Here is a 16,643-nt window from a genome sequence, read left to right on the forward strand (position 1 = left end):
GGGCTAAAAATGGACCTGAAATAATCCAGGAAAACAAGCCCAAATCCCGAGAGGACAAGGAAGTTCTGAAAGTTAGTCAGCGGAGTGACCGCCATGACAGTTCCTTGTCACCACTGTCAACAACGTTAGGACAGACCTCAGAATGATTTCTTCAGTTTATGCAAATGCCCTACAAACCTATGGAAAGAGGTGAACATACCTTCTACTGTTATATCCTGGTACGTCCAGCACACAAATATGAGAACTAGAAACTGCAGGACACGGTTTAGTCGGAACGTGCAAAGTTGGCGGGTAGAAAACTTCATGTCTTCGCGGCCGAAATGTCTCTCAAAACGCGGTGAAATCAGCGTTGTTAGTTGGGTTTTAACCTCCAGAATCTCACGGTATCATCTCAGTAACATCCTAAACTGCGTTCGGATCTCTCTGTGGCGTAAAAAGTCCTGTAAAACTTGTAAAAACCGCGAAGACCTTCTTGAACTTTCTTGATCCTTCGCTACCCACACGTTCTACCTCGTCCCATTTCCGGATTGGGCTCATTAGCATATCAATGGCGCCGCCAATAAAATGGCGGAAACGTCACCGTCGCCATGGAGACGGTTTACACTCATTATAATACCACCTGTTAGCATAGCTTCATGGCAGTTCAGGTATGTTATCGCGATAAGGGCCCTAAAGATCAGGCAAAACGTTACAAAACAGCCAAACGAACCGAGTATTTTATATGCAGACAGACACAACATACAGGACACAAGGAAAGGCAATGAGAAATTAAGAATTCTGATGCTGTGAAACTGGCGTTAATTTGATGAACAATGTTAAACAAATATTTTTTTTGGCCCTACTTTTTCATCTGTATTGAAATGCGAAAAGGCAATCGTGTATATTTTATGTCCTACTGTAGTTATACATAATTACTATTGTAATGTTAGGAGATATACCCTATCTTGCTCGGGCAATAATAGCTATAACGTTGTACATTGTATATATTGACCAGTATAGGTAACTTACAGTAGGATAAATTGCACGTGCAAGAAAAATATTTCATCTATCTATTCATCAAGCCATTATTCTGTACTGTGGCTGATTGGATGGCTTATGTAAGAAATGTATCCATGAATCTTTAGAATGTTCCCCTTCAGTTATAGCCTGGGTACTGGCCGAAGTGATCTATGCCGGTTATTTTGGGACTACATCAATATGATGTAAAGAAATTTTTCATCGTAATCATAAATACGTCGGTGACAGAAGGCTCAAAAAAAAATTTTAGTGACAGTTTCTGAACTTGAAGTCATTCCAGGCTGCTAGCTCTGTCATACCGAACCACCGGCCTCAAACCCAGAGCGCCAAACCAGAAAGTTAAGCTATTCTTTATCTAACTCCAGGTGTTATTAATGAAGAGGCCCCTTTGTAAGACTCTTTCAGCAACAGAAGGCACACTATACGGCCGGATTTGCCACTACCATGGATAATCCAACAGCAAATAGAGACAAAAGAATTTTCAACGCACAGAACAATAAAACACGATCTGGGTCATACGGTACATTGGGGTGGGTGGAGATGGTGCATATACGTTATAAAAACCTCTAGCTGGCATCTGCAGGTGTCTTCTGACAGCAACTGTATGCTTAACAGACTCTTAAGTATTTTTCCTCGGTATATTTGATTATAATATGCTTATAATAGGCTCCATACTCTTTTCTGATACTCTTTTCTATCTTCTTTCATGCCCAAGTCCATAACTGCAGCGTCCCACAGCGATTGTAATAAGCGCCTTCTAACAGACCATGGTAAAACTGCAGGATGATACAACCTGTTGATCGTGTTTATAAAATCATGGCGGTCAAAAGGCCGACCTTCAAGCTTGTCCTTCTTGGAGAGGTGGGTGTGGGGAAAACCTCGCTGTTCGTCCGACTTAAAGACGACACTTTCCTTGAAGACACGAAGGCGAGCATCGGTGTCGACTTCTGTGAGACTCTCGTGAAGGTGGAAGGCGAAGAAGTTCGGGTAAGCTTCCTTGTGATTGTTCCTTATTGTCGTACGCAGCAAATTGAGGACCTCCCCGGGATAGTCGGGAACGTGTCATTCAAAATTCGGCTGTCATGTTACGGGAAATGTTTTCTGTTTTGTCTTAGCTCCTAGGCGATGTCATTCGGTTTCGTAAAAGCTTCACTGTATATTAATTAAACTGTTTAAAACAGCACGTATGTCGTCATTGGCGAATGTTGAAACCAACTGAGCCCATGGCGGTGTCCGCGAACTTCCGATCTAGCCTCCACCAGGCTCCACATGTCGCTGTGAATAGTAGAAATCTGCACTCAAGTAGACATTCCCCTTAGATAACACAACAGACGAGAAAATACTGTCAGTCAGTTTACATGTCTGTCTATTTGCACAGTTTCTACTCTACTATTTCTAGCGACATATGGAACCTAGTAGATCGAAGCTTCCGATTCAGAACTGTTTCTGTTTTCTATCTCTATAATTCAGAAACATGTAGTAGACTAGCTGCTGGAAGTGAAACCACTATTTTCTATATAGCTAATACAGTAGTTGTTTATTTTGTATTGCGCCCGACCGGTCACATGAGCTATAAAGTTCATTCATTCAATAAGGTAGTTAAGTCAGCCTAGTGAGCGAGGGCCTGTTGAAGCTAGTGAACATGTCGCGGAATGTGGTCCCGAAGTTTTTTCTTTGTACATGTTTTAATAAAGGAAAGTTGATCGTATGATGTATATTTGTAGGACGTGACAGAGTTGAATGGGGTCGCACTAGATATATAAGGCACGACACACCCTCTCACCAGCGGTGCAAAAACGTCTGTATGTTTGTTTACGATTGAAGATTAACAGCAGGCGACACACCAATATTACATAACAGGTGGTTCACCTTTCGTTACAGTTTGCCAGTAATAGGGCGTTCACACTGAAACCGAATCAGAAGGAATCAAGCAGAACCATCCGGAATGAAATAGCAAGATAGCAGTTAAAAGTTGAAGACGCGACAAGAAGGCGGAGGGAAATTGAAACAACAAGCGCAAACAACTCGACTTTCTGTATCTGTAACTACATAGCCGGTATAACCACCCTTCAGCGTAACACACCAGCTTGGCATGCACGCGGCGCGGCAGCAGCTGGTGATATATTACACTGAATGACCCGTCACACCTAACTTTTGCACATCGATCTACCTGCAAATGTTCTTTAAACTTATAATCCAACGAAGATACCCCTAGTGTGCTTGTTGATGACATATTCCACTCCACGATAGTTCTTGGTATATACGAATTTTTGAACACATCAATCCTTGGTAACTCTCGTTCTTAAATTCTGGCTACAGTAGAAGCCAGTTAATTGCACAACGGATAACCTAACACTTCTGTTAATTGCACGGAATCCCCAAATCTCAAACCGGTGCGGTCTAGCTGAATAACTTTTTACCACGATTCTACAGTCAAACTTCGAAGTTGGTGTTGTTTGCATGAAGATAGGATTTTAAAACTTCAGTGTATGTCACTAAACAGGATTCTTAGCAGCGAAATAGACCATTGTTTTCTGTATAGCCCATTCACAAGTTTTCCCTGAGACAATTAGGTCCAGGTTCGGACCTGGACCTGCTTTTGTGGACCTGGACCGTACCTGGACCTGAATTTGATGTACCGGTACCCACCCGTACCACGGTTTATTCCTTCCCAGTTGTGTATCTGGGTCATATCCATGGTTTATTCCTCCCCAGTTGTGTATCTGGGACATATCCACGGTTTATTCCTCCCCAGTTGTGTATTTGGGACATATCCATGGTTTATTCCTCCCCAGTTGTGTATCTGGGACATATCTGCGGTTTATTCCTCCCCAGTTGTGTATCTGGGACATATCTGCGGTTTATTCCTCCCCAGTTGTGTATCTGGGACATATCCATGGTTTATTCCTCCCCAGTTGTGTATCTGGGACATATCCATGGTTTATTCCTCCCCAGTTGTGTATCTGGGACATATCCACGGTTTATTCCTCCCCAGTTGTGTATCTGGGACATATCCACGGTTTATTCCTCCCCAGTTCTGTATCTGGGACATATCCATAGTTTATTCCTCCCCAGTTGTGTATCTGGGACATATCCATGGTTTATTCCTCCCCAGTTGTGTATCTGGGACATATCCATGGTTTATTCCTCCCCAGTTGTGTATCTGGGACATATCCATGGTTTATTCTTCCCCAGTTGTGTATCTGGGACATATCCACGGTTTATTCCTCCCCAGTTGTGTATCTGGGACATATCCATGGTTTATTCCTCCCCAGTTGTGTATCTGGGACATATCCACGGTTTATTCCTCCCCAGTTGTGTATCTGGGACACGGCAGGCGTGGAACGGTTCCGGACCATGACGCAGGGGTACTACCGGCACGCTGACGCCGCCCTATTGGTCTTCAGTCTGGCGGACTCTGCGTCACTCAGGCTACTGACGTCATGGGCTAGAGAGGTCAACGACCGGACGGTCACGTCCAACAGTCCAGGTCTGTATAATTTTGTAACAATTCAATCTTCTTCTTCGTCTTTCTTCTGAGGCTACCAATGTCAATTTGCTGAAGATTTTGTGGCCTATGAACCGACTATAAGGTTTGATCCATTCACTGTGACCGGCAAGGTCCCCTACTCTTTTCGATAAGTGTGGCGGGTTCTTTTCAGCAGTATCAAGCACATTCCTAAAAATGAGGGAAACAAGCAAATGTTGGCTAATTCCTTTCAAATAGCCATTAATTAAGCAAAAATTATGGTACACAAACCGTTTCGAATCATAAAGGTCCTGATAAACAAATTACAAACCAAGACAATTGATTCAGTTTTGGTTGACATAAACAAAAAGTGGAGGAAAGAAGCATTTATCGAGTCCAACATTGGATGGGCCACAGCTGAAGAAGTGACAGGATATTGAATCATTTATGTCGTGTTGTACATTGCAAAATAGTTTCTTGGCTCCTACACTAATATCGCCTGGTTGGTAGAGTGATAATCGGCTACATATAGCGTCGAGAAGCAGAAATCTAAGTCAGAAGCTCTGAAGAATATGCCTAAAAGGCATGGTGAGAGAAACTACTGGATGTGAAAAAAAAACTTGCAATATCTTAAGCCTAGTTTCTTTACTATTCTTTGATTTTCTAGTTTTGAAGATCATAGTTGGCAACAAGAGCGACCTGGAACACCGAACAACGGAACGGACAGCTGCGGAACTGGCGGCGACTTACGGCTGTGAGCTGGTCTTACAGGTGTCCGCTAAAACAGGTGAGCACACCTGGTGTTACAGGTGTCCGCTAAAACAGGTGAGCACACCTGGTCTTACAGGTGTCCGCTAAAACAGGTGAGCACACCTGGCACTACAGGTGTCCGCTAAACAGGTGAGCACACCTGGTCTTACAGCTGTCCGCTAAAAGTTTAGTAAAACAGGTGAGCACACCTGGCACTACAGGTGTGCGCTTATGAGACGACCAATGAGAAACGTATTGTAAATAGTGATCAATATACATTTCCTTTCCTAACAATAAACAGAAGTCTTCTGTGCTATCTCAATGACAATTACAATATCTCATCTATCAATGTAGAGAGATATCAAATATCTTCAAATTTGAATGAAAACTCATCGGTGTCTTCAGAATCCATCGTTGTAAAATTTGAGCTTTGTTCCATCACACAGAAAGCACTCACAGTTAATTTCGAGTTGATCTCGCCAACCTTCACCAGATGTCTGATTCTCTGCGCTGACTTTCCAGAAACTGGGAGCGTGATGACGTCAGAAGTGAATCAAAGGTGGCAGGAAAACGCTTTCCGTTTCTGGAACTTCAGGGCGGTGAATCAGACATCTGATGAAAGTCAGCGAGATCGACTGAAAATTCATGGCGAGTGCCTTCTTTGTGTTGGAACAAAGCTAAAATTTAGTACAACTTGCGCGTGTTGAAGATGCCTATATATGGTTCTGTAAACATAGAGGTTTATGCATAGTAACTTTGTACCTATCTACAGGTGAAGGTATCGACGAAGCAGTTCAGGTGATAGCGGGGAAACTTCTGGCCAGGAGCAGAGAACGAAGAAGGTCGCACCTGACGTCACCAGATTCTGACGGCAATCCGCTAACATTAGACAGACAGGACACGAAGGAGAGACGACAGACGGCACGATGCTGCTGAGATTTTATTGACACTTTTGTCAACAAGTCGTTGGCAGGGCTGACTAGAAATGAACGATCCCAACATGCACTTGAACTACTACACGCCCAGTACTCGCCGGAACCCCTCAGGGTGGGATCATCTCGCCATCTCTGTTTGTCCTGGCCATGAACAGTCTTGACAAAGGCATCCCGATCAGTGTAGCCCCAGTTAAGTACGCTGATGACCTGACAAACACAGAACTTCTCATGGGATCGCTACCAGGCCAAATGCAACTTGCCATCAATGAAGTTGACTCTTGGGCGAAGTCCTACAGTATGGCAGCTAATGTGAAAAAGACCAAAGACATGGTGGTCAGCTGTCGTAAGGAGGCAGTGAACCCCCCTCCACTTACTTTGAACGGGGAGAACGTAGAGCGTGTGCGGAGGTTCAAACTCCTTGGAGTGATAGTCAGCGACGACTTGTCCTGGGGCCCACACATTGAGTACATGTTCTCGAAAGTCAGCCCCAGGATTCACTACCTGCGACTGTCCAAACGAGCCGGGCTACCAGCAGACGTACTTCTCCAGATCTACAAGACATTCATCCGCCCAGTACTGGAGTACGGCTCACCGGTGTGGGGAGGTCTACCCCGCGGTCTGGCTGAAGAGCTGGAGAAAGTCCAGAGGTCCTGTTGCAGGATCATCGGTATACCCTACGAACAGCTACCTACCTTGGAGTCCCGGAGACGGGATGCGACTGTACGTGAACTGAGAAGGGTGGTGGCTGACGCCACTCACCCTTGCCAGGAGTTCCTGCAGCCGGCTACAGAGTGTCAGTACCAGCTACGACGGGCTCCCCGTTTTAAGCTGCCACTGAGCCGGTCCAACAGACATTCGCAATCGTTTATCCCCAGGGCCCTTGCTCTGTTGAATGACAATTAACGCACTATCACATCCGTATGACGTGTACCGAACTCATTGTTACAAATATTGTATAGTAAACGTCTGTAATTTGTGATTTTAAGCAAAATTATAAGTCAATGTAAAGTATGCCTTTAAAATTGTAATAACTTTTTAAACAATGTTTAATAACGAAGCTTGTAAACACCAACACAATTCAGGCTAAGTTGCCTGCAAAGTGGTGATTTTAATAAAGTTCAAAGTTCATAAAGTTCATTACTCAGGCGAGGTTGCTAGGGTCCACATACGCTCCAACTTGAAATGGGATGACCAGGTCCAAATCATGGTGTCCAAGAGTAGCAGAAGGATGGTCGTTATTAGCAGGTTACGAACCGATTACAGACCTTAACACTATATACTGTGGTTACATAAGACGCATACTGGGCTTCAGAGCTAACCCAGAGACAGTCGGCCACCTTAAGCAGGTGCAGCGAAGGGCCTGCAGGATGATGTTGGGACGACAGTTCACCTCCTACACCGCAGCTCTCCAACATCTCGGACTTGAGCGCCTTTCAACCCGGAGACAAAACTATGCCCCGACTTTCCCGTGAAAGTAGAAAGGTCTGCCCGCTTCTCAACATAGCTGCCCCTTACCACTTCAGCCTACTGGGCCTAACCGCTACCTAACCAGTACTATGTCAGCAATGATCAAATTATGGAATGAACTGTAAACTCTGTTCCACCATATTGGACATTCATTCATTCATTCATTCATTCATTCATTCATTCATTCATTCATTCATTCATTCATTCATTCATTCATTCATTCATTCAGCTTTTAGCTAATTTTGCAGGACAAATCAATACGTTTTAGCATATTGATTACAATCTACGACTGGATAAAATCTCAAGATTTTCCTCCGGACATTTTGAGTGACATCCATCACTCTTGTTGATAACGTTGTGCACGCCCAGTCTTTACGAAATAAGGGACTTCAACAGCCTTCCTTCGAGAGATAATCTTTATTGCTCCTGCAAAGCCAAAGCACACTCTGAGACCACTTCGTGTGGTCGAATTCCGGCAGATGTATTGAAAAAGTGTTACGTGTGAATCGGTGAACAGCAATATAGTAGTAGTCATGTGTAACTCATCACTCCATAAGTAGTAACGGTGCATTTAATTCATAAAACTTTGTACGACAGTAAAGATAACAAGGCAGTAAAGTTTAAAACTAATTTCATCTCTTTCTCAACTTTCACGATTTGCGAATCTTTCACAATAGATAGTGAATAAATTGCACTGGATATTTACAACTAGTTTACGAGATGCAGGAATCGCCTTTACGCCTGAAGTATTGAGAGTGTATTGAGAGTTTAATGTAACTTTTGGTCTGATTCTAACAGCAGGTGCGAACTGATCAACAGAGAATCTTTAAGAGTATAGAATACTTTTACTTCCATTGAATGCATAGCTTAATTAGATTTGTGTCACATTTGAAAATAAAGTTCCTTCAACACAGCCCAAAATGGTTTACAACTTGTCAGCTGCCTTCAGCAGGGCACTCCTGGCCGCATGGTGGCGCAGCGGCAACAATAATGCCGTCCCAAACGTGACAGAACAGGGTTTGTGCTGTCGGTTGTGTAAAAAGAACTTTAACCTTATCTAGATTCATTCTATGTATATGTATTCCATGACCACGAGGGTCAAGAGGCGGACTGTGTTTCTCTTGATCTTGATTCCACATTGTTCGCGGACTGTAGCCTCCGATTCTGGAAAATAAAACGACGGTAAGAACATGACACCGGAAACATACTGTGGTCTCTAACCAGTAGTTATGATAGAAGTATCATCAAGGGCGTTATATGAGATAAAACGTCCATTATCATTAATAACGCCCCTGGTATCATTAAGTGAATTGCCGAAGAAATCGACACATTTAGGTTCATTCCTCCGATTGAGCGTTCCATCCCAGGATGTCCCCGCATGTTTGAGGACGACCAAAATCTGTACAGAGAAACGAACGGTCGCCATCTTGGACCTAACCTCTCACCCCTCCAACATGGCACTGGCTATAAGTCATACGTCACGCGGTAACACCTTATTTGGGTTAAGCATATAAGGTAGTGTTGATCACCTGACTAGTCCCGGCAGATCAGACACTGGGAGGCCCGGGTCACCTCAGGACAGCACACGCACTCCGTGGAGAAGTAGTTACAGACCCACCTATAACAGCTGTAGTAACAGTTTCCCTGCGAACATCAACATAAAGGTCAAAAGTGATAAGTATTGCCAGATCAAAAGAAAACATGGATGTTTTCAGGGGTTAAAGGTAACCGGACATCAAAGTGTTAAAGTTGCTGAAATATGCATTTATGCAACGCTTAACTGTAGTGTTGACGAATATAAGTTTCAGCATTATGGGGTTTCGATGTATCAGTGGGGAGGAATGACCAAAGTACCATTTTTCGCGATACCACTTTGAATGACGTCATCGATGAGAAACTTCCAGGAATGTCTAACCAGTAATTTATTTAAAAAAAAAAGAAGTTTAAAATTACATTTCTTAGCTACCTCAATGGCAGCTAAAAAGATATAATGGACAACAAACCCGCAAAAACAAAACAGCTGTCGCCCCTTTATTTCTAACAAGCTAGACTGCAACAAGTCCAAACAACCATTCCATGTCATGTTAACACATTGAAAGAGCGACAGCCCTTCCCGTCACCACTCCTATGAGAAACAAAATGGCGGCGCCCATGGACGGAAACAAAACCAATACAGGTTTAGCCATCGTAAATCTGTAGGAATAGATGTCGACGTTACCTGTTTCTGCACTTGCTTCCTGATTGGGCATGCGCCGCGCGCACACTGCTGGGACCCGCCTCCACCGGACACGTACCGCTTCCCTGGAGAAAAAATGTGGGCTGTTAGTGGTCATCAGAGACCCCTGGCGGAGCCTAGCAGAAAAGCATCATCTTAACATCAGTTTGACTTTTACAGTTCTTTTCCCTCTACATCATTTCTTTATGTCACTAGGAGATTTTGCAATTAGACAAACAATCAACCAATCAACCAACCAACCAATGAATCAAACCAACGAACCCTGTCCGGCGTCTCCCCTGTCGTCGGTGACGGTCCCCTCGTCCGCCGGGGCCTTCACGGCGGAGAAGACGGCGAAGTCGGGCTGGAAGTCGGCCAGACAGGCGGGCATGTCCTCCCGGGAAACCTGCATGAGTGGTTATCAATTGTTGCACATTTTTAAATATAGAATACAACACGGTGTATTCCGTACCACTCGAGGTACCAGCCCATTTGGTGCCCTCGAACAAAAAGTGTTACAACAGCAATGTTCCAACGTCCGTATCAGGTATTCGAATTGCCAACCGTGCCGCACTCTGCCCGCTCGAAATGGTTCGATTTACTCGTAGGAAGCCTGTGTGGTACAAACTTCGAGCCTGTGTGATGCGGAAAGTTATAACACTGTCCGGGACACCCGTATCGAACGTTTTCGCGTCACAGGCATGGCATAAATCACATTATATCACATAAAATCATACGATATTCTATCATATCATATCGTATCAAATCACACGATTTCATATCAGATTGCATCAAGTCTTATCATATCATATCCTATACAATCATATCATATTTACTTTCTCCTTCTCCACCCAGTTGATCGTGACCTCGGGGACGTCGTCGGCGCTCACACTGCCCGATGGGGATTCTTCCTGTGGAATAAACAAAAACAACAACATTAACAAATGCGATCAGAGGAAGCTGACCTCACCCCTAAGGCATAGGTCACATTTCCAAACCGGGGCCCGACCGCAGTGCAGCTTTAAGGAGGGAAAAGAATGTAAGACGTCAAAATACACAAAACGTCAACATTAAATTCACGTTTCTTTAAACGTCCCGGCCGGGCCCCGGTTCGGAAATGTGACCTAAGCTTTACCCACAGTTCTTCAGGCAGACATGAAAGCACTGCGGATACATGGCAACGCTTTATTGTGTATAGTGCGAGTCGCATGATAAGACAGACAGGCCCCAAACAACTCTTAACTCGCCTGGGATGAAGTAATAGGACAAACTAAATATCACCGTAACGTAATATCCTGCCCATCACTATTTAAAGGGCATCTCAACACCAGTTAAGGCCAAAAAGCTCCACACTGGCCACAATTTCTAGCCTGAGTACCATCCTCCGTATTGACCGCTGGCTCAGTACTTTCTGTGGTTAGCAAGCGAAAGTATTGAGCCAGTGGTCACTACGGAGGATGGTACTAGTATTCAGGCTCACCTTAATCGGACATTTCTTCTTTCACCAACAGACCAGGTTTTCCTTATATTCAACAGTTTCATATTAAACCCGACATACTTTTTTTACCCAGCAAGGAATGTGATGCGTAAGGGCACAACCCGCCGTACGTGCAATTTGTCACTACAATTTTTTTGGAGGCCACGTCCGCCACGTATTTCTGAAAACGTGGGGAACGACTGGCAAGAGCAGGGAGGTAGTACGTGAACGTACGTCACTCGCACGGTTGCGCAAGTTGTATGGTAGTTTTGCCTGCACGTAAAGTTCTACGGCATGTCTGCGTGCTCCCAAATCCGTCGGATTCCCTAGGAGTTCGTACAGAGGCGGTACTTATCACTTACGAATCCCAAAAGATTTTGCACGTACGACGGGTTGTGCCTTTATCTTAAATGAGAAAGTTCTCACCAGAAACTTGGCCATGTCTTCTTTCTGCTGTTGCAGGTCTGGCTCGCCTTCGCTGGCGATGCTCAGCAGGTAGCACTTGGAGTTTCCTGGGAAGCACTCCAGTGACAGGCCCTGGAAATATGAGCAAAGTAGCAGGCAATCAGAGATGGTGGAATTCACTCTAGTACACACAAAGATGCGCACGCGCACGCACGCACACACACATGCACGCTAACAGCCAAACGCACACACACACACACACACACACACACACACACACACACTCACACACACACACACACACACACACACACACACGCACACTCACACACACACACATACACTCACACACACACTCACACACACACACACGCACACGCTAACACACACTCGCACACGCACACACACACTCGCACACACACACACTCATAGTTTCATAGCAGCGAACTGTTTCCGCTATGTTTTGGCACCGACATGTGAATTTGCATTTCAATGATCCTACACGGCCCAAGCCTACAAGAAATGTTTGTGTTTTGAAGACAAGCTTTGAAACTTTGTTCTGATCCAGAGTCAAAACATCCCAAAGTGTTGAAAAATACGAAAAAAAGCTTGAAATGTGTTTGAAATCCGCAAATGACAACATTCAGTGCTAATTGGCATTGAACATTGTACATGAATACGTTCTATGTAATGTATGCCGTATTGTACAGAAAAAGGTTTGTAGTATTTCCTACCTCATTGAAGCAGTGCCGGATGTTGGCCTCTTCCATGTCGCTTCGAGCGGACACCAGGATGGTCTCACTTCCGGTGACGTCATCGAAACTCACCTTCTCTTCGGACTCCTCGCCCTTGTAGGTCACTTTCATGGTGACGTCTTGCACCTTAAGATAGTAAAGGACATCGGTCAAGGGTAAGCTCCGAGCAGATGTGTGAAGAAATGATAATGCTGATCTCCTGAAAGACGTACAAAGTTCTGCAAATCACGTGTGAACAAGCCCTCTGCCGTATCGCTAATACAATTTGTGCAATACCAAAATGCCGTCTACAACACAACACAAAACAAATAACAAGTTCTTGCCCGAGGGCTAATTGCAAGTGACAAAAATGACAGACAATAAATGACTCAATCTCCATACAATTAAAATAAAACGAAAAAAGAAAATGTAAAACCAAAGCCAGACGTAATACAAATATAGCTCACAGCCTAAAGTTAAGACCAAGATCTTCAAATCACTTTTAGATTTCTGAGAAGACGCTGCAGCTTACTGGCGAAGAGACTACCGATTATTGACATAAAATCCAATTATTGCTATTGCTATAAGTATTCTGACATGTTCTGTACTTAATCTATATAAACAATATCAGAGTTGAATATCAGAAACGTGGTTCTCCTCATATTCATGCATTAGTTGAATATCAAAGTCGCAGCCCTCCTCATACCCATGCTTTACCTTGGATCCGTCATGCACCTCATATTGATGAATAGAGGGACGTCAAGAAAATTGCTACATTCATGGACAAACATGACACGATTGTACTTATCAAAATGTAACTGCATAACGTTGTAATTGACTGCCTACAGCACCATCATATCATACATGCTACAAAATTAAAAACAAAAAACAAATCGTAGATTCCATTATTCTCGTGAACCGCACACACCATCTTCCACCCTTCAGGTACAAAAACAATTATATGAACTCAAAGGCAAGATTGTACGGCTTGCAAAGAAAAGCACAAGAAGCTAAATTCAACCCTAACAAACCTGAATCCACTTTATGCACAAAACTACATTCAGTGCATTCACAGATAAGATACATGTAGACGACTTACAACAACGTGAAGACCTACCTTAAGACTTTTTAAGCATTTATTCGATGAGGAAAATGCAAAGACACAGAGGTTCTAATTAAAGATTTTAAATCTTATTTTAGTAGCACAACTTCACTTGCATAGCAAAATAAAATCGTAAACAAGACAAAAAAAGAATGACTTGTAAGAACAAGACGAAAAGAATAGTGTGACGTCTCAGATAACATCCAGTAACTTTCGTCAGTGACACAGAAGGGACTGACCAATCAGGTCACGTCAGCAGGAAACTTGTACAACTGGGAGTAGAATGAGACATTTGTCCGTGTCACCTTTTGCGTAAAAGCTAAACTAGACGAAACTGTTGTCTTACCTTGTTACTTTTCACTTCCCTGCCAGCCTGGAGAGTTTCAGGATCTTCTATCATCTGTCGGATCGCGTGCAGAAGCTCTGACTCCAAGTCCTGGACTGTTTTCTTGTCTGGTGGGTCTCCTTCTTCTTCTTCTTCTCCGTCAGTCAGGGAAGGGCCCATGTCTTCTGCTGCGTCGGATTCTTCTCCATCCGGGTAGGCAGGCAAAGGTTCCTGCCCCATGTCCTCACTTGGTGTTTCTTCTTCTTCTTCTTCTTCCGTGTTGGGAGGCATGGGGCCTATGGTGTTGTCCTCACTTGGTGGTGCTCCTTCTTCTTCCGAGGAAGGAGGCATGGGGTCTAAGATGTTGTCCTCGCCCGGTGGTGCTTCTTCTTCTTCTTCTTCCGGGGAAGGAAGCATGGGGTCTATGGTGCTGTCTTCGCCCTGCGGCGGATCCTCTATCATCTCTCGGATCGCCTGCAGAAGCTCCGACTGCAAGTCCTGGACTGACTTGGCAAAGGCGCCCGCCAGGCACAGAACGACGAGGGACAGGACAAGCTTCATCTTCCTGGGGACGGACGGAGAGATAGAAATACTTCAGTACGACAAGACTACAAAACGACGTTCTGATATGAAAAACTGGATAGGTTTCTGTAAATGGCTGTGTGATGTGTCTTGTGTGTGGGCCTCACAGGGCTTGTGTGCTTGCCACCTGTCACTTTAGCCTTCACTGCCGGCCAGCAGAGCTACTTGCAGCACTACGAAAGTGAGCAAAGTGCGGAAGTCCCTTCTGACAGCACATAACCACAACAGGCCCTACGGTACGCAGTCCCTCCAGACGAAAGCTGGGCACCGTAACGTAAGGCTCAGGCTAAACTGAAGGGAGCTTGGATCAGTACTGGCCCCAGGCGAACGGCATACATGGTCCGCGAACAAGACCCAGGTATGGGTAACATAGAGGCAAAGAAAACTACAAGGTCAGGGTAAAAAATCCGAGACGGTCGAACTGACAGGAAATATTGCAAATGGTATATTACAAGTACGACAAGACGACAAAATGTTCTGATGAGTAAAATAAAACATAACATATCGGGCAGGTTTAACAGGTGGTGGATCATTCAGCGAGACTTGTGAGAAAAGTGCGGGCAGCCGATTACGATCTACGACAATCTTTTCAGCTGAATTTCTTACAAGACGTGAAAGAGTGCTGTTGTAGACCTGTCTTACGACGGGTGTGACCGCTTTCGTATAAAGAGACAAGTCGTGCGAACTACTAATAGTACTGAAAATTCTACAAGCTTTCGTGTCCGTCACCAAGCAAGTCTTGCGATCTTGCATTCGTTAGATACTCAAAACTAGACTCTACTCCCTGTATATATTAGTATGTGTGTCTTGTCTGCTGTTGTCGGTTTAAGTTTAACAGAGCGTATTACCCTGAAACAATTCACCCCATGTGCCTGCCATTTCAGAGCAGCTGCAAAACTTAATTTGCAGAATCAGAAATAGAAAAACTCGTAAAGCTTGTCCCTACCTGTTCGGCTCTCAGCGCGTATGTGATAACTCAGTGTCCGACAGTATACGTACGGTTGTTTGTAGGTCCGCGGGACGGGGTGCGTTTGGGGCCCGCCTGTACAGTACACAGCTCCGGTCTAACTCTCCCAGCCGCCGCGCACTGCGTGTCGACTTATACGGAGGGGTGCAGTGATCCGTGACTCCGGGGGTACAGGTGTAGGTCCGCGGGAGGAGGTACGCTTGGGGCCCGCCTGTACAGTACACAGCTCCGGTCCAATTCTCCCAGCCGCCGCGCACTGCGTGTGGATTTATACCGCGGGGCGCGGTGATCCGTGACTCCGGGGGTACAGGTAGTCGTGTTTGACAGATGAGCGAACTTGAATGGAGGTGGGCGCACAGACAATCCAATTACACCAAACATCCTGGCTTCGGAGAAAACTGACGTAATTTGTCGGGGATTGAAAAGGTGCAAAGCTACGGTCTCCTGCCGAGCCCCCGCCTCCACCTAAATATAGTCTCCAAGCAGACGTGTGGGTCTGATTTGGGTCTGTGTTTCGCAGCGCACGTTTTCTTTGCCCTTCCCCGAAGTGCCACTGCTGCCAGCCAGTGCATGACTTTGGGGAGGGGCAAAGTACAAGTATACAAATAAGTTGTGGTTGCCGCATAGTCATAGCTGAAATCATGTGTTGCGAATGTTCAAATTAAAAGTTTACACCAATCCGTAAAGGGCTACAGGAATGAGCGAATCAATGAATGGATTATAACTGCAAAGTATCCTCACCTCACCTCGCCTCACCTCACCTCACCTCACCTCACCAGTCCCGTAGCCCCGCCGGCCGTACGGGGCAGCAACACAATCAGCATGCCTTCCACGTCCTGCGGTCTTCAGTAAAGTATCACACAAAACAACTAACCTACTTTCGTTAACTTACGGTTTCTTCCTGTTCCTTTTGGGATGGGAATATGAACTCGTAACAACGAACACAGCGTGTAATCCTCGTACCGCAAATGTGGTTCAAACAAATTCTTTTAATGAGCTTTTCTTCTGGTAATTTTGCTGTTGTTGTTGATTATTGGCATAACGGCTAATTTTTATACTTCGCTAATTACAATTTGTGTAAGGTCGAACTGACTGATTGTTTGGATTAGGTAGTGTCTACATCACAATCTCAAACAGGGAACATGCGATTCTCTAGTACTGAAGTGGTAATTTAGCACTCAGGTAACGAGCGAGCTCG

At 44.7% G+C, this 16,643-nt stretch overlaps 3 protein-coding genes across 5 annotated transcripts in view; 1 reads left to right on the forward strand and 2 right to left on the reverse strand.

The window, feature by feature from the left end:
• LOC118417398 overlaps positions 1-533 on the reverse strand; it is a 162,503-nt gene extending 161,970 nt beyond the window's left edge. Inside the window, exon 1 of the mRNA XM_035822954.1 lies at positions 200-533. Coding sequence (XP_035678847.1) covers positions 200-305 — 106 coding nt within the window. The 5' untranslated portion in view covers positions 306-533. The remainder of the gene's footprint in view (positions 1-199) is intronic.
• A 1,223-nt stretch (positions 534-1,756) lies between these two features.
• LOC118418337 (ras-related protein Rab-13-like) lies at positions 1,757-8,829 on the forward strand. Of its 2 annotated transcripts, none has more exons than XM_035824214.1 (5): positions 1,757-2,004; positions 4,333-4,507; positions 5,154-5,273; positions 6,009-6,254; positions 7,313-8,829. In XM_035824214.1, the coding sequence occupies exons 1-4, from the start codon at positions 1,801-1,803 to the stop codon at positions 6,170-6,172; spliced, it is 663 nt and encodes a 220-aa protein (XP_035680107.1). In that variant the 5' UTR covers positions 1,757-1,800; the 3' UTR covers positions 6,173-6,254; positions 7,313-8,829. The 2 variants fall into 2 exon arrangements, with proteins under 2 accessions (XP_035680107.1, XP_035680108.1); XM_035824215.1 differs by having other exon boundaries at positions 6,009-6,251; positions 7,310-8,829.
• On the reverse strand, positions 8,041-15,758 carry LOC118418336. 2 transcript variants are annotated; one of them, XM_035824213.1, is made up of 9 exons: positions 15,478-15,758; positions 13,918-14,461; positions 12,470-12,616; positions 11,757-11,867; positions 10,690-10,764; positions 10,136-10,259; positions 9,857-9,939; positions 9,168-9,282; positions 8,041-8,802 (listed from the first exon to the last, which is right to left on the reverse strand). In XM_035824213.1, the coding sequence occupies exons 2-8, from the start codon at positions 14,455-14,457 to the stop codon at positions 9,172-9,174; spliced, it is 1,191 nt and encodes a 396-aa protein (XP_035680106.1). In that variant the 5' UTR covers positions 14,458-14,461; positions 15,478-15,758; the 3' UTR covers positions 8,041-8,802; positions 9,168-9,171. The 2 variants fall into 2 exon arrangements, with proteins under 2 accessions (XP_035680106.1, XP_035680105.1); XM_035824212.1 differs by having other exon boundaries at positions 15,425-15,758.
• Between the last annotated feature and the right edge of the window lie 885 nt (positions 15,759-16,643).

Source organism: Branchiostoma floridae, chromosome 6 (genome assembly GCF_000003815.2).
Source record: "Branchiostoma floridae strain S238N-H82 chromosome 6, Bfl_VNyyK, whole genome shotgun sequence".
In the NCBI taxonomy this organism is placed as follows: domain Eukaryota; kingdom Metazoa; phylum Chordata; class Leptocardii; order Amphioxiformes; family Branchiostomatidae; genus Branchiostoma; species Branchiostoma floridae.